General features: G+C 32.8%; 1 protein-coding gene and 1 long non-coding RNA gene across 4 annotated transcripts in view; one reads left to right on the forward strand and one right to left on the reverse strand.

Annotated features, from left to right (window-relative positions):
* The window catches only part of PCDH17 (protocadherin 17), a 98,245-nt gene that overhangs the window by 58,165 nt on the left and 21,384 nt on the right, over positions 1 to 18,696 (reverse strand). For 2 of the 3 annotated variants that reach the window (XR_010409982.1, XM_045869547.3), the window contains 2 exons: positions 3,793 to 3,851; positions 3,488 to 3,660 (listed from right to left, as the gene is read on the reverse strand). Coding sequence is in view for 2 of the 3 variants with exons in the window: in XM_045869547.3 (XP_045725503.1) it covers positions 3,488 to 3,660; positions 3,793 to 3,851 (232 nt within the window). In the remaining variant the exon portion in view is untranslated. The remainder of the gene's footprint in view (positions 1 to 3,487; positions 3,661 to 3,792; positions 3,852 to 18,696) is intronic. The other variant, XM_045869548.3, reaches the window with a different exon arrangement.
* On the forward strand, positions 10,180 to 17,897 carry LOC123839790 (uncharacterized). The gene is made up of 3 exons (XR_006789745.2): positions 10,180 to 10,228; positions 14,225 to 14,323; positions 16,736 to 17,897. It is a non-coding gene; the product is annotated as an uncharacterized LOC123839790 (long non-coding RNA).

Here is an 18,696-nt window from a genome sequence, read left to right on the forward strand (position 1 = left end):
AAATTAAACAGGGAAAGAAGCTAACTAAATTAATATAAAATTGTAAAATATAATATGCTACTGGTTTTTTAATTGAAATGTGTTAAAGCACTACTACAAATTTTTAGGAAGAGAAAAAGACTCATAAGCAGGTTTCTTTTTGTTTAGCTTTTGGTTTCTTTCTCCTAAGAGGAAATTTATTTTTGTTTCTTAGGAGATTTTTAAAGGTATTAAAAATTAGGTTTAATATTTGAAATCCGACATGAGATAATTGCTTAAATATGGCTGTCATCATCTTTCATCTGTAAAGAAAATTATTTTTTATAGGTGTGCATTGAATTAATTTGGCATTGCTTCTCATGACGCTTTTCAAATAAATTAACAGAGTACATTGACCAAGACAATGGCTGATTGCTTCTTCAAACATTTTAAAATTATTTCTGAGTAAACTGTTCATTACGTGAATAGTATAAAGCACTGGGTAAGAGGAGGGCTCTGAAGGCATATCATTTTATTTCTAATGCCGACTTCACTACTTACAGCTATAGAGTATTGAAAAAATTTCTTAATATCTAGTAAATGTGAGAGTAACACTATTTACCTATTTATGAATGCAATGAAAACTAAATAGGATAATAAGTTTTAAGTACTGAATAATTCATTCCATGCATATGAGCTATTTTGATGTTCTCCCCTAAGGTTTGCATACATGAACTCAGGTTTTAACTTACTCTTCAATGTTTATTTGATATCTAGTCATAAAAATGAATCAGATTGTCTATTTGGAACAAATTCTCCCATTTGGAGACAAAGTTGTATAGAAAAGACACAAATTTTGGCTATATCTAGACCTAAGATAAAACTCCAACCTGCTGAGCAGTCTAATAAATTTCTCATAAGCTCAGTTTTCTTACATGTAGGATAAAAATGATAAATATTTTAGAGTTTGCAGGTTAAATAAGCTAGCATTGAAATGCAGCTAGCACTGTTTATAGTAAATAGTAAAAATCCAGTAAATGCTAGTCTCCACCTCCAATCTAGATAAGTAGATAGATAGGTATAAACATGGATTCATGAAAGAAAGAAAAAAATAAGAAAGAAGGAAAGAAAGAAAGAAAGAAAGAAAGAAAGAAAGAAAGAAAGAAAGAAAGAAAGATGAAGGAAAGAAAGAAGGAAGGAAGAAAGGGAGGAAGGGAAAAAATGATGGACATAGAGATAGGTAAGATGAGAGTTGGAGGTAAATGAGAGAGAAGAGAGATGAGAGAGGGGAAGGGGGAGACAGAGAGAGACAGAGGAGAAGGAGAGAGCGATCTCCCATCTCTACTAGTTACATACAGTTTCTTGAAGGCAGGCTCCAAGTCAAATTTATTTTTGATGTTCCTAAAGAATCTAACTTTCCTGATGTATTGAAAGGATTTATAGATATTTATTAAATAAATGAATTAATAAACAGTCAAACAACCAATGAAATACTACTTTAGCTAATCCTCCAAAATCATGTTTTAAAGTGGAGGTCAGTATCTCTCCTATAATTCATAGATTATCTAAATGTGGCTTTCAGGTTCCTAATAACTTTCCCATATTTATTAATAAGGACATGTGGAAACTACTTGTTTTAGAGGAGACATTTGCATTAGCATTCTCACTCTTAGACTAGCAATTGTTTTATGTGTAACATTAACTAAAATGTATGACAAATATATGTTCTTCTAAGAACAACAGCCATCTTCCTAAGGTATTATTTTCTAATATCAAAATTGAAAAAACAGATTTTCAGTATAAATTACATCTTCAGAAACCCCTTCCTTTTTCTATAAAGGTCCGTACCCCTTCCCATCAAATACATTGCTCACTTGGTTGATGAAAAAAATTTAGAGTTAATGTGAACAGCATATAAGCTTTTTTTGATTCAAAAAGTTTCTCATGAAGATATAATAAATGCAAACTATTTACTTACTCTATGCGGCTTTACTAAAAGTAGTCAATGCGTTATCTGTCAATCACTTTATTACACACATAAATGAGTCTATGTTAGGTTCTGTATTCACATATCAAGATCCAACAACCCATTATTTAAAATTTGTCTAAAAAATTAACATATTATAATATGACATAGTCAAAACCCATCAAAATCATTTAAGTCACTTCGAGTGAACATTCAAATTTGTAGGAATTATGAATATTCCGTAAGCATTCAAATACCTTTTACTGAAAATAATTTAAAACGCAATATTGCATTGTTAGACAGAAAGTTGCTATGGTATATTTGGCAGTTATAACTTATCAAAAGAAGGCTTTTTGGGAGACTAACCTTAAAATAAATCCAGCATAATTATATTCAGTGCAGAAATTTAAATATATATTATACTGAACATATGTATTTATCTCTGTATTGAATTTATATATGTGTGAACATATGTATTAAAATTTCAACATGATTTGAGAAATTAATAAACATGGTATCTGTTGAAGTATGTGTGATATGACAGACTGCACTACAGGCAAAAATTTACTTTCAATGAATTGTCAATCAAGAAACGACTTAGAAGAATAAATGACTATGTCACATAGTTTAAATGTAGTTTCTCATTAAAAAACTGAAATAATAAATATTAGGTATATTTAAATACCATTAGTATTTTGAAAACTAATATTAACAAATATAACATGCATTTGTAATTCTGAAATCTGGTTTATACAATAGTTCTTTTCATTTTTTATAATGAAACATAAAAACTTATTCCCAGGGTCTAAGTCTTACATGTAAGAGTTCCTTATTTCTCTTTGGGTGAATCATTAGCAAATATTTCATTGTGTTTGAAACAATAAAAACATCAAAACTAATAAAAAGGCATATCAAACAAAAAAATTGAAGATAGATTTTTAGAAAAAAATATGTATTTATTAAGAAGTGTTTCTTTTTTATATCTCTATCAGGGTCAACAAGTACATGTTTATTTGACATCCATGCAGATTTAGATGTAATTCCAAAACAGGAGCCAAAACTCTGGCTTCGCTGTAATTTGACTCTTGAAAAACGACTCTGAAGTTCAAATTCACACTAAAAATAAACAAACATTGCTAAGAGCTACAAAATTCCAATCAGGTTTTCATTTTACCTAAAAGTGGTGAATTTACTAAATTTGATCTTGTAAATTAGTATATTAAGATGTGCATATCTAGCTAATACATGCCCTATTTTCCTTGTTAATAAAACACAAAATGGGAAAGGTTAGGAAATGTCCATAAAGATCCGAACAATCTAGTGACTTTGGTCAAGTTCTCATTTTAAGAAGATTACAGACTAATATCCATGGTCTTCCTTTTTCTGTCGTTACTGAGGTATTGAATAGCTGCTTTCTGTCTGGGACAAGCTCGGGATTTGCTGTTTCTTTTGATACATTATCAATGGTCCATTCCACCGTGATAAACTGCAACTCTAGTACTAATAGGTTTATAATGACTGCTTAAGCTTTACACTTTGCAAGCATTGGAAGGCGTCACTCACCTTGTTCAAGTGGTTGGCTTTTAGCTGAAGTCGTTTTCATCTTGAGTGCCTCCCTAACAGACATGTCACAGCAGGAGCCTTTGTTAGTGTCTTGGTCACTGTCAGCCTGATCACTGTCCCCGTGCCCACTGTCTCTCAGGCTGGCTCTTTCTGGGTCCTTAAACGTGGAGCTACTGAAATACATATAAAGAAAAAGAAGAGAAAGTGTTGTCTCTACGAGTTTGAATCTGAAGGGTAGTCTCTTGCAAAGCAATTTTGACACGAATGCAAATGGGGAAGCCAGAAAGTTATTTAACAGGCCTTACCTTTGAACAAACTGCTGCCTGCTGCCCATGTAATTGGGCTCTGCGGGAAAATTGTCTGTCTGCGAAAGAGAAGGAAAAAAATACGTATAGTTGTACACTGGACAAATCTCCTGCGGAGCAACAAGATTTCCTAGTGGAAAAATGATTAATAATTCAAAAATTCCCTTAATCTTCAGATTTGTACATTTTAATTAAACTGGAAATTGCTGACATGTAATTATGTACTCAGAACAATTAAATGATTCCGGTCCACAAATTACCTGTTAAAGTAAACAATGAGCCTGTCATAACTGGCATTCTCTGTTCCTACCAGGATGGATTGCACTGTCTGTGTAGTTTCATTACTTAGATAATAAGATTGAACATTTGTGGGAGGTGTGGAAAAATGACCTAATTTCTCCATATTAAAAGTGTGAATTATTTAATAATACTCATTTTTAAACATAATGACATCATCTGCTGGGATTCTATGCCCTCCTTGATGTAATATCACTTAAAGTCATCCATTCCTGAATTAAGAGATACAGGGCCTTTACTTCAAATTTTGCCAAAAACAATTACAAGCATGGCACATGTGGCTGAACTCATCTCTATAATTCGTCCTCGTCTACACTCCTAGTATGGCACTGAACTCGAACTAGACAGTGGAAAAGGGTGTCACTTCTGGTTATTAAAAACAAAGTAAAATAAAAACAAGAAATAAAATGTTACTTAAAATATTGAGAGTAAAGACATTGAGAAACCAGGCTTGTTTTTGTGGTTGTTTTTACTGCTTCCAAACTGATGTGGAGGGCTGCCAAAAAGAACTGAATTCTCCTTGTATCATGGAACAGAGTCTTTTGGGAGAAAGATACTAGATCTTTCATAGATCTCCCTATACTGTACATTCATACACATCACTTCTTCTTGCAGCTGACTCAGCGACAAAGGTTCTCCTGTTTTCTGCATCACTTCATATCACACCATTGTGCTCTGAAGCAGCTACGGATTCGTGCAAGATCATCCGGCATGCAAGTATCAGGGACACAGGAGCATGCAATTCATGAAGAAGAGGGCCCAAGGTAAGGCTTAATGTAGTACAGTATGTGTTTTCCTTATAAATAAAGCTAATTTAAACTAACAGTACCCTTTTTTCTTCCCATGGAATAATTTAATTTTGTGGCTTTCTTAAACTATTACTGGAAAGAAAAAAAAAAAACAGGTATGTTAAGAGTAATAGCTAAAAGTACTACCTAAGTTTCACTATCTGTTAAAAGTTGGGGGACAGGAAATACCCTCATAAATTTCTTAATCTATAGTCTTTTTCTGTTGTTGTTCAAATGACCTTTATCAAAGTGCAAAGATGAAGGTAAACAAGGTCAATACATTTCTCACTTCTAATCCACTTTAACTAGTAGTTGGTAGCAGACATTTTTCATTAAAATGTTTTATTAGTTTTTAGATTCTGTGAAGCACCTTAATTTTTCTTCCATAATGGCAAACTATCAATTCTTTTTTTTTTTAAAGATTTTATTTATTTATTTGACAGAGAGAGAGATAGCGAGAGCAGGAACACAAGCAGGGGGAGTGGGAGAGGGAGAAGCAGGCTTCCCGCTGAACAGGGAGCCCGACGCGGGGCTCGATCCCACGACCCTGAGATCACGACCTGAGCCGAAGGCAGACGCTTAACGACTGAGCCACCCAGGCACCCCAAACTATCAATTCTTAAGGATAATGATCTTCTAGTAAAAATAATAGTGGAGGGGGCGGGGGAGGGGCGCCTGGCTGGCTTAGCTGGTTAAGCGTCAGACTCTAAAAAAAAAAAAAAAAAAAAAAAAGCGTCAGACTCTTGATATCAGCTCAGGTCTTGATCTCAGGGTCCTGAGTTCAAGGCCCACACTTAAAAATTAAATTAAATTAAATTAAATAATAGTGGAAAACAGCACTGGGGCAAAATGTTTGCAAAAGAATTTTGCCAATTTTTAAAACTACAATTACTTAAAAACTCCACTTTTTAACTTAATAAAATCTGTTGAATTGGTCAAAAACATGTATGCAAACCATTATGGTTGTCAGTTAAAGACTAAGCCATGAGTATCTTAGAACAATTCAGAAAAACAGAATCATGGGTATTAAGGAGAGGGTAAAATGTGAAGTGAAAGTGGAAACTCTAGTTTTCATAAGTGCTATTATAAGTAACCTTGTGACTTTAATGGCTTTAATTAGGTGGAACATCACAGAATATGGATCCCTATTCAGTTAGACACAGGGAGACAGACTGGGAAACTTCCCTTCCTCTGTTCTAATAGGGACAATATCTGAAAGTGTTTGCCTATTGCTAAAGTTCTAAACAGCTCTGATAAAATACAGGACTTAAATGAAGAAATAGAACACATTTCCCCACTGAATGAAGAGTTATTTTTAAATTTTAAATTATGTGTATGTGTGTGCATGTGCATGTGTGTATGTATGTTTGCATGTACGCATCAGAGTGTTTGATGAACACTGAGCAAGAGTATTGCTATCAAATGTTATTTTGATGAAAATAGAAACATGAGAGGAAGTCATAAAAAAAGGGATTTTAGGAAAAAAAAGATGAGAAAAATAAAAGTAGAGAGAAAGGCAAGAGAAAAATAGAGAAGAGAAAGAGAGAAACAAAAAGGTATATATACTGTGGAGGAATGAGGGTGGAGAGAGGTAAAAAGGAATGTAAAAGGAAAAAAAATAAAGAAATGTTGGTTTATTATCGGAGAATTTCACAAAGTACAACTTTTAGAAATTTGCAGCTTAATAAGTAGCAGAATATCAGAAGTTTACTAATAATGCCTGCATTTATCCATTAAAATAGGTAGAAACATGAGAAATTGTATGTGTGTTTATAATTACTGTAATGAAATAGCCATTTGGCCTTTAACAAACATATAACTCACTCACTATAAAACCCACACTGGTTTTAATATAGAAAATCACATTTTCATTATCCAGACTCCAAAGGTGTCAGAAAACTCATTTAAAATAATCTGAATATAAAATAACTGTATTTGCATAGAAAAATGAAAATAGACCCAAAACAAAAGCCATATGTACCACAACATCATTTAATTTAGAAATAGAAGGGCTTTAAGATATTTTCCAATAATGTACTCTAAAAATTTAGTTCTACCTTGCACATGTCTAAATCTTAACTTTTAAGTCTAAGAAGAAAGTAAAATTCAAGGTCAGACATTTGAAGCTTTTTAGGTCTCAGCAGAGTAATTAAATATGAATATTTATAACTCTTGAAAACTTTATCCTCTTCCATACAAACTAATCATACAAACTAATGTTTTCCCTTCAAACTCAACTTGAATGCAGTAACCTTTACTTTTAAAACATGTAATTTGTTTATTATTTTTTTAAAAGTACCTGGAATTTGTAGGTCGTTACATAAAAGTTCCAAAATAAACACCTTAAAAACTTTAGAATATGATGATCTTTTTAATCTATTTCAGTCAAGATACAAAGACAGAAGTTGGGGGATTTTTTAGTGATTATTTGCTCATGACAAGACAGATATGAACTATTTTATCAAACTGAGTCCACCCTCCTAGTTTGACTTCTTTGTTTTACTGTTATTTTGTTTGCTGAATATGAAAACTTAGATATTCTTTACTTTCCTTTGTACAGAAAACACAAAGAAATAAGCAAGTAATCACTTAAACAGACACACAAAGTGGATAAGTCTGCATGATATGAAGGGTTTCTTTGATTATTTGCCTCTATGTATTTCTCCAAAAGTACTCAGTAGATTGTAGTCAATTTATAAATGATATTGAAAATCAGAATTTTTGTCAACAGTAGTCAATAATAAACTACTCCTAAAGTATATCAGAATGTGTATTTATATGGTCTACAATTTGCTCATCCTATTATAAATCTAGAAAACAAATCATAAAAACAAGCGTCCATGAGGAAGACCAAAAGGAAGCACCTACTGAAACTGAGCCATATTGGCTGAAATTAGGTAAGTTCTTTATTTGTGGAAGTAGATTAATTTGATATGACCACTTACAAGTGCCTAAGAAAGTTGAGTTGAAAATGGATAGTAAAAGGAGTCAAAATAGATTTTTTTACTATTAAAATAGTAAAAATAGAAAATTTTAAAATATATAGAGCATTTGATAAAAGTCATCATCTATTAATGATAAAAATTCTCAGCAAAGTCAGAGTAGAAGGAAACTTCCTCAACTGTATATAGAGCATCTAAAATAAATAAAAAAAAAGTATAACTAACATCATGTTTACTAGTGAAAGACTGAAAGTTTTCACCCTTGGCTTTCACCACTTTTATTCACCATAGTACTAAAAGATCCAGTAAGTTCAAAAGGCAAGAAAAAGAAATAAAGGATAAATTAAAAAGGAAGGGGAAAATTTTCAGTTGTTCTATTCACACATAATATTGTTTAGGCAGAAAAAAAGAAGGAATCAAAACAAACAAGTCACAAACAAAACTTAGCACCAATAAATAAGCTAAAGTTGCCATAGTCAAGGTCATCACACAAAAATCAGTCATATTTCTATATTCTAGCAACGAACTATAGAAAACCAAAATTTCAAAAGCAATACATTTATCATAGTTCCCTTAGAATCAAATGCTTAGCAAATAAATATTCTCAAATAACAAGTACAGAATCTGTATCCTGAACATGACAAAAAATGATGAAATAAATCAAAGAACACCTAAATAGATGAAGAGATATATTGTGTTAGTGGAGTGGAAGACTCAACATGGTAAAGATGTCAATGTTCCTCAAATAATTTATACATGTAACATAGTAACATTCACATTTACAGCATGATTTTATGTAAATATAGACAAGATTCTAAAATTTATAACAAGAAGCAAAGTGACTGTAATAGACAAAATAGTTTTGAAAAAGAATAAAGTTGAAGGAATTACACTATCTATTTTGAGACTTACTATGAAGCTACGCTAATCAAGACAATGTAGTACTGTAGACAGAAAAGACACATAGATCAATAGAACAGAAGAGACTGCCCATAAGTAGCCCATAGAAATATGGCCAATTGATTTTTGACAAAGTTGCAAAGGCAATTCAATAGATAATTCAATAGAAATAAACCTTAACCTATACCTCACATTTATATATATACATATATATGTGTATATATACATATGTCAAAATGGATCACATGTCTAAATGTAAATGCAAAACTATAAAACTTTAGAGGGAAACTTAGCAGAAAATCTTTGCGACCTGACATTTGGCAGAGTTCTTAGACATGATCCCAAAAAAGCATAATCCATAGAATAAAAAAGACCCAAACTGACACAGCAATTTGGCATTTACCTTAAAGAAATGTAAATTAGACTCACATGAAAGATTTGTACATAAATATTTACAGGAGCTGTTTTTGTCAAAACTGGAGTCAGCTCAGATATCTTTCAATAGGTAAACAGATAGACTGTGGTGCATGCATGCAATGGAAAACTATTTAGCAATAAAAAAATGAACTAGTGATGTAATAACATGGATGAATCTCAAAAGCATTTTGGTTGAGTGAAAGAAGCCAGTCTCAAAAAATTGTATACAGGATGATTCCACTTATAAAACTTCTCAAAAAAGAAAATATCAAAAACTGTTATGACAAAGAACAGATCAATGGATGCCAAGGTTTAAAGTTGACTACAGATATAGCATAAAGAAGCTTTTTAGCGTGATAGAACTATTTAGTATCCTGATTATGGTGGTGGTTTCATGAAGTTTTATATATACATGATTAAAAATACATAGAACTCTACACTCAAAAAAGGGTTCATTACTATATGCTAATAAAAGGTAATTCCAAATTAAATCTAAAATGACATCTGCATGTCATATATACTGAAGATCCTTCCATCTCAAAGAAGATTATAAAACTACAAGCTCTTTTATTAAATAACTACAATAAAGAATGTTTCTGAACTTTGTCTTTTAAAATTACACAGAGCCAACTTTTAAAACCTATGTAGAAATTCCATATTCATTTGGACAGACTACAAATGGATTCAGATATAAAGATCTATTTAGCCACACTAGCAAACCCAAGCAACAGTTCTATAAGACATCCACCTTAATATGAATTATTTAGCTAAATTTTCATTTATTTCAAAGATGTTTTTCTTGTGTGCAGTTCCCGTTTTCCCAGCCATGACATAAATACTTCAAATGAAGTTTGCAGACTGCATTTATTGCAAAGGAACAGCTTTTTTTTTTCTTCTTTTAAGTAGGCCCCATGCCCAATGTGCAACTTGAACTTGTGACCCTGAAATCAAGAGTTGCATGCTTTACCGACAGAACCTGCCAAGCACCCAAACAAAGGAACAGTTTTTAGTTTAGTTTTGTTTTGTTTTTATTTCAATGCAGGAAAGAAACATGGCTACATTTTGAAGAACTGGGATCCGTCCTCAGAAACGGTGAGTTTTTAAATTTAGAAAATGCCTTGTAAATTAATTCTACATTTGGAAGTGAATAGAATATCTTTGTAAAGACTCTAAAGACATTTAATTGAAATGATTAGTATCTAAGATGTACTGAAGTGTATGCAAAATATCATCAAAATAATTTTGCAACTTTGGTGGTAAAATCAGGATATACTATTTAAAATGTGTGGTTTTATATTTTATATGAGATAATATATGAAAATTTCTTAGTTATCGAATACAATTCTTGTTACAACTTTTACATTAAAAAAATCCTACATGCAGCACTGTAATAATCATGAAATAATGATAAGTGGGTGTAAGTCTGGGCAATTTTAAAACACTATTTGGATTTCTAGAAAATGAGACAACTGTGGGATGAGAAAAATAAAGACCTCATCTCTTTGAGTCTCATTTCTAATTAATTTCCAAGAAAAAAAATATCAGAATACTATTTTCCAAAAGTATTCCTGCAAAAGAAAGAGAGAAAAATAATTCAAGAATTAGGAAAATGGATTGTACAGTTAGTTTTCACCATCGTAGATGCTATTTCAGTAAATTCTAGAATTCAATCTGTGATTAGTGCAATCACTATGTGATATATATATATACACACACAATACCTTGGTGCTAATTTGCCAGTATTCTCTTATATTTCCCATTACAGAGTCATGGGGCAGTCAGGAAATTTCTTATGGAGAAAACAATTTTTGACAAACCAAATAGCTCTGGCATTTCCAGAATCACTGATGTGGAAACATAGGGAACAGTGGTTCCTAAACTGCTGGTATCCTTGATATCCTTTTACCTTTTTACGTCTGTTTCTTTATCGAAGAGGAGACCTTTGAGACAGAGGCTCAGTGGGTAAATTCATTCCACAAGCATACCTTTAGCTTGGACCCTAGGCAATATTTTAAAAATCCAGCATTCAACAATGTAAAATTCACAGTATCTGAGATCTGATCAGGAATTATAAGGTATGCAATAAACTAGGAAAATATAATCCGTGGCTGGGAGAAAATCAATAAAAACAGATCCAGGCACGAAAAATATGATGGAATTAACCAAAAAGAATCTTAAAAATCTGTTAGAATATTAAAAATATGGTCAAGAACATAAAAGCATGAACTTGAGAATGTCTCCTTAAATTTTGAGCCCTCAGTACCTCCCCTGTATCATCTTCAAGGAGAGAAGTAGATGATACAAAAAAAGACCCAAATGTAACTTGTAAAAGTGAAAACTACAATATTTGAGATTTAAAATACACTAAATAGGACTGACAGCAAATTAGATACTGAAGAAGAAAAGATGCAGTATTTTGTACCAAGTTCTAAAAGCATTTGCCTCAGTAATTTTATATATATAATGTTAAATTTATCCTTAGCGTTTGTACAAGTTTTACATATTTGTGTCAACATTGTCTTTTTAAATTTGTAATATACTAGAAAGTAGAGACAGGTATGTCAAATACAAGAAAGATCTCCCAAAGGTTGCAATACAAATATGAAGAAAGTTTTAATTCTAGAGGTATTGATTTAGAATACCTTTTCTTTTTCTTGTTAAAGAAAAGTGAAAGCATGTCCTTAACTCTTTGAAGTCATCATTAAGAGAGAACTTATTTCTTGCAGACGAATTTGGGGTTGGATGTGTAGTTATGGTGTTAAATCATATCATTATAACTTCAGCTATACTAAGATGATCAGTGTTTTCCTGCTTCAGAGGTATAGGGGAGTGGAATTTTGAAAGTTCTTTTGAATTAGGGACATAAGGTTGACTGCATATATTGATGCCATTCGGTTGAAAACAAAGCCAAACAAGTCGAACTTTTCCCTTAATTCAAAGGCACTGCTTTTCATATTGATAGTGAGCATTCTCTTTGCAGCAGACTGAACACAAGGGAGAGTTAAGAGGTGAATAACTCACTTTAAGCCTTTTCATACCGACATTGCTTCTGATAGCTTTGCCTTCAACAGAATATATGGTGTGGTTCTTTCTACATTGCTGAAGTAGGCAACAGCATTTTAAGCCACCACTTCTAAAGTTATCTGACAGCACCTCTAGCTTTGGAATTTTGGAAGTCCATGAGGTATGGCAATAACTGTATTTATCAATGACCTCCAAAATAATGCTTTTGATACAAGTACAGTGTGGTTGACATTTGTGTTTTGCAACTAAAGGCATAATAAAAACACAAGGAATTCTTACCACATTTAGCAAAAACTAGCATTGCTTTGAATTAAAAATGAGAGGACAAGAACAGCCACATCCTGTATGCGAGCATTTTAAGTCTACTGCTCAATTAGGATGACTGGGATGATTTTTTTTTTTTTTAAAGTAATGTGGCTGTATATTAAAAGCTCTTGCGGGGAGCCTGGGTGGCTCAGATGGTTGAGCGACTACCTTCAGCTCCGGTCATGATCCCAGGGTCCTAGGATCAGAGCCCCACATCCGGCTCCCTGCTCCGCGGGAAGTCTGCTTCTCCCTCTCCCACTCCCCCTGCTGGTGTTCTCTCTCTCTCTCTCTCTCTCTGTCTCTCTGTCTCTCTGTCAATTAAATAAATAAATAAAAACTTGAAAAAAAAAAAAGCTCTTGCAAGTGTTAATTCTTTGGTAAACGACACTGATTACTTTAATAATAACTTGTGTGCCAGAATTTAATTATGTAATTTATGAATCTTAAAGAAAACCATCTTTGACAAGAAAGAAGAAAATTGAGATAATCAAAAGGTGAGAGGAGTGCTATTTGTTATTTGTAAAAGCACACAGAATAGAGAATACATTCTTTTTTGATATTTGCTGAAGCTTGGAGGCCGTAGGCAACCAAGGTGCCACTGAATGTTAGATGTGCTTTCTCACTGGCAATGGCATAGAGTTATGCCATGAGTTGATGTCTTAGGGGAAAAAAGTCCAAAATTCGAGTTGCTAACTTCAACATCTCCAATTAACCCATTCTCTTCAGTACAGTCAGCCTCTCCATGTCAACCTTAGCTAATACTTAGTCTTTTCTTTTTCTTCCAGTGATGGTAGTGGTCGTGGTGGGGGGGCGGGGAGGGGTTGGGAGTTCTATTCCTTTCTGTTTTTTATTTGTTTGTTTGCTTGGTTTTTGCCATCTCTCAGCCAGATATGTTGTCTTAGAAGACTCTCCTCTGCTTTCCTCTTATCATGCTCTTTTTCTGTCTCTATTAAGAATATGGAGGGGTGCCTGGGTGGCTCAGTTGGTTAAGCGTCTGCCTTCGGCTCAGGTCATGATCCTGGAGTCCGGGGATCGAGTCTCGCATCGGGCTACCTGCTCAGCAGGGAGTCTGCTTCTCCCTCTCCCGCTCCCCCCTCTTGTGCTATCTCTCTCTCTCTCACTCTCTCTCTCAAATAAATAAATAAAATCTTAAAAAAAAAAAGAATATGGAAGGATTATCCCACTGGAGAGAATACCTAAAACTGGATTCTCTGCAAATGGGCCTCCATACTAAGCAGTCAAAGATATATGTAGCCAATGAAAAGTCATTAGAAGTCTGAACTTCTGGAACTCTGACATATGAAGAGAAAGAGAAAAAAGGGAGGGAGACAAATTGGTGATTTTTGATTTTACTTATTATCCCCATGAATGCCGAGTCTTCTGCAAGATACATTTCCTTAAAATCTTATTTTATTAGGGTTAAAGAACTTGCTAAAGTAAAAGGAATTTTTTATAAATTGATTTATTTAGATTCAAACCAGTTTTCAGTCTAATTCATTTAGCTAATATGGACTTATTTTGAAACCTGACTGCACTGAATCTAAATTTATGTAAATCATGTCATTGTGCACTTTCTGGGGTAGGAGGCCTGGAGTATGCTGTATACTGTTTTGTATGTATTAATGATATTTATTATTCATTCTTCCCAATTGCCCTAGAAGACATAATAGTGTTACTGTCTACGTGGTTTCTTTAACAGAGAAATTACAGCTAACTAATTTTCATAAAGTTACCTATCATATAACCGATTTGTTGCAGAACAATAACCCTTGCCGGTGACTGCCAGGACCAGTCAGTTGCTGCACTGCCTCTCTAAGACACAGAGAAAAATAAGGCTCCATCCCAATATTTTCAGAAGTAAGTTAATGAGAAATTAATGTAACTTGCCTTGAAGTGCTTTTAAAAATTATTGTTATACACTAAGAAAAAAGAGTGCTACTATCCCCCTAATAATAAGACAACTCATTGAAAAAGTCTGCACTTTTACCTTTTTACACTTGCATGTTAAATTATTTGAATATGCTGAACATTATGTATAACTCCAATAACTAGATTTCTTTTCCTTTGGCCAATAACATAAAAAGGTAATAATGGCCGTTTATTACCAAATATTCTAATGCATGCAGTAGATTTAACTGTATGATTACTTACCATCATGATAGTCATATAAATTGTCAAAATAGGCACTTTTGAACACTTACCTTTTAAAGTGTAAAAGAAGAAATTCAAGATATTACATTTAGTCAATCATTATGTAAAATTCCAAAAAAACAAATAACTAATTTAAAAGGTGAACCAAAACATCTGTCTGTTATCCATTTCATCAGCTTATTTTTTCAAAATACACTCAAATTAAAAACATTACAAATACAATGATTTTGATACACACAGTTCACCAGTCTTCCTCCCCCAAATATTAAATTTTTAATCATAAGATAAAGTCAATTATTATCCAGATAATTCATTTTGCAAATGAAAAAAATATCAGCAAGATCCGATTCCTGTCTGATTTTGCATCTCTCTTTCAAATCATCATCTGTATAGGTATATTCCAGTTCCTAATAGGATTAAAAGAATAGAAGGAATTCAAGGTGAAACTGAATGATGCAACACCTTTCTCATTTTTCCTTCCTCCAACTCCTGATAGAGAATTTTTAACTCTCTAGAAGCAATAATGCAGGCAACCAGCTAACCAACCAGCATATTTTACGATAGTTAGTGAATACCTTGGGGGGATTTTGAAGCCCCCAGTATTTTGCATGAGTTTCAAAGATAATTCACTATGCTTTCCAAAATAACAAAAATCATAATCAAATTTAAATTTTCAAAAAAATTATCCATTGTATTTGAATTTCTGGTTTGAAAAAGAAGAGTAATGTGAGGAAAAAAATTATGAAAATTTAGGAGATAATATACAAAGAATTTGGAAGACCTGTCCTCCGAAATGACTATTACAAAGTAAAAGGCATTCCTAAATTTGAAGGAAAAAATTAATTATTAATCAAATTTATGACTATTAGATTACTAGAATATTTATCATTTTCCCTCTGAAATACAGGAATAAGTATCACATTCAAAATGTATGATTCAATGGAAAGAGTCTATTTTAGGTTGGCATTCATACCTGAAATTAAAATAAAGCTAAGTGTCTTTACTAATGTTAACAGATTTTTAATTAAACATTAGCACAAAATGAAATGAACTATCTCTACTCTTTATCAGACTGACACTTAATACCTAATTCAAGTATCCCCAGCTTTCTTTGCTTGGAGACTTCAATTCTAAGAATTTTTTCTCCCGTAGTAAAAGCAGCAGTCTTACCTACACAATCGTTTCATGAGATAATAGGCCTGCATTCTTCCATATCTAATTTTGAAATAATGGACAAATACCTTGATCTTGTTAGAGACTATTTATAATTTACATGGTACAGTTTTTTTTTTTAAATACACAAATGGAAAGAAATGAAGAAATGTTAACAATTAGTAATGCCTTATAAAAATAGTTGGTGAACCCTGGCCTGTGGCCCACTATTTTTGAAAATCAAGTTTTATTGGAATTCAGCCATGCCCTTTCATTTATATGTTATCTATGGCCACTTTCATGCTTCAATGGCAGAGTTGAGTAGTTGTGACAGAGAATGTATGACCCATAAACCCTAAAATATTTACTATCTCACCCTTAACAGAAAATGTTGCAGGCTCCTGGCTTAGAAAAACTAAGTCTCAGTTCTTAACCTTAAAATTAAAATTTTCACTCTATTCACTCCTGTAGATAAAATACTAATGAGGCATTTTCACATAAGCACTCTTTTTAATTAGGTCATAGTTTAAGAAAAACAAAAAACAAAAAACAAACCACAAGTCATTTTCATCCTCTGTGGGACAGACTTCTCTCACAGAGTTTGTATTTGGAAGGTGCCTTATGGAAAAACTGTTCATTTTTTTTTTTTAAAGTGGATTTCAATGTTAGGTGATTTGTAGCATGTTTATATTCAATCCCAAACTACTTAAAACTGTGGAAACAGTACCATCGCGGGAACACCTGAAAACAAAATGCACTTAGACACATTAAGTTTCCTGCAGTGTATTACAAGTTCCTCTAGAGTGTACTTAGAATAAGAGTAAGTAACCTGTTCTTTCCCAGAGAAAAGAACTCTTCTGTTCTTGGTCCTTTGTCTCCTGTGCTTCCTTATGTTTTTTTACAGGGTGATTTTTGTCATTGTTTCTCAATCTCTCCAAATCTATTCCTTCCTTTCAACCTCACCAGCTGGAACCATTATAATTTCTATTTTATGGATGGAGAAACTGAGGCCTGTGGAATTCATGAAAGGCTAGCTGGAGATCCCAATATGAGTAAGTAAGAGGAACGAGTTTCTTTTGACTTAAAATTTTGCACTCTTTCAAATAAAAAGCCTGCAAGTGCTGTAATGATCCATCTTCCTTTTGTGTGTATTATGCTTTACTTTCTAGTCTATTTATCATTGTCTGATGTATTTTACAGATTTATTACTTTCATTCTAATAATGCTTGTTAATCAATGCTCCCTACTGAGTTTTGATACCAGGTCACACCCCCTTGAATGGCTTTTGTTCCTGTAATTGTTCAGCTCTGAATCATCTTAAACACAGATAAAAGCAATGAGGTCTACTGGACAACTTTGATTCAAATAAAAGAATCAAAGCTAGTTCTATGATCAAATCTGATGATCCTGGGCTGCTTCTGGAGTCTCCAAAATTTGGCAATATTTTCACTTTATTTTTTTTATTATGTTATGTTAATCACCATATATCACATCATTAGTTTTTGATGTATTTTCACTTTATTGGACCAACTTACAGAACCTCTTGAAGCTACTGCTGGTTGTCAGACCTTGTGACAATGTGTCATACGTACATAGGTCTCAGCAGAGTTTCTGAAGCTTTGTATATGGAGGCCTTAAAGAATTCTTTTCCAAATTGACCTGCATTCCAGGAACTAAGTTGTAGTAACTCATAGTAGCAATTATTCATGCTACGCAATGTTTTCATACTCCATAGATACCTCAATAGAAATGCATGTCAAACATGATATCCCAACTGGTATAGGAACAAAAACCCTAAACTCTGAGTCAGATGACATTAATTCTCTATTTCTAGCTAGCTGTATATATGTGAGTAACATTTCTGTGCTTCAGTTTTCTCACATGAAAAGAAGTGTAAATGAAATCAGATGTTATCATATGTCTCTAACTTTCTGGTATTCATTGCCCTACAACAGTTCTTTTGTAGAAACTTTTCTTCAGTTTCTACCCAGTGTGAGCTTTTCTTCCCACAAGGTCTCCCTGAATAAAAAAGCACAGTTCTTAAGGAAGACTTAATAACATCTTTCCACTTCAAAGTTTACTTTGGTTGTGTAAGAAGTTTAAAATATCTGGAAATTATTTTTTTGGAAGATGGTCTATCAAAAACTGGTCACTTTTTAAAATGTCTACTTAACACTAAAGCAAAATCCAAAAAACCAATCCTGGTTTAGAGAGGTCAAAATGGAAATTTGTGATAAAATAAATTAGCAATCCAGTAAAATTACTTTTTTATAATCGTAAGTATTCTGGAATGAAATTGAACTCTTGTACAATTGCTAACATTTGGGCCAACTGAAATATTGTTTTTATGGAAAATATGCCTGCATATCAGTACCCTAACTGCTTCAATGTTTTATGTCATTTGTTGTAAGCAACAATAATAACCATATGTGTTATTCAACATTTAGTATTGGTTATATCATTTATATGCATAATTATATTTCGTCTTGAATTCTTATGATAGCTCTATGAGTAGCAAATAGTATAACACTTAATAAGAAAACAGAAAAAAAAGTTAAGCAACTTGCTCTGGACTGAAAACTTTTTTTTTTTTTTTTTTTAACCAAGAACCTTGGGAATTGAGTCTCAGTGTAAAGACTCAAATTGTCAATCAGGGAGTAACTGATTAAATGAATTATCCATTAATTGGCCCAGAATTCCAGTATTGTTAAGATAATATGAAACTACATCACTGACATGGAATGATGTCTATCTATGATATATTTATATAATTTTAGGCAAAAAGCAGCGTAAGATATTATGTTTAGTATATACCTGTAAAAAATCTAGTTGTGTGTTGTGCATGTGTGTGCACTTCACAGCATGGGAAGATAGACAGGTTACGATCCCTTGTTAAAAATCCTTGCACTCAGACATGTTTTGTAATC

The sequence above is a fragment of the Mirounga angustirostris genome, unplaced genomic scaffold, assembly GCF_029215605.1.
Source record: "Mirounga angustirostris isolate CCGP_5_RB_7025 unplaced genomic scaffold, mMirAng1.0.hap1 SCAF_3, whole genome shotgun sequence".
Taxonomy (NCBI): domain Eukaryota; kingdom Metazoa; phylum Chordata; class Mammalia; order Carnivora; family Phocidae; genus Mirounga; species Mirounga angustirostris.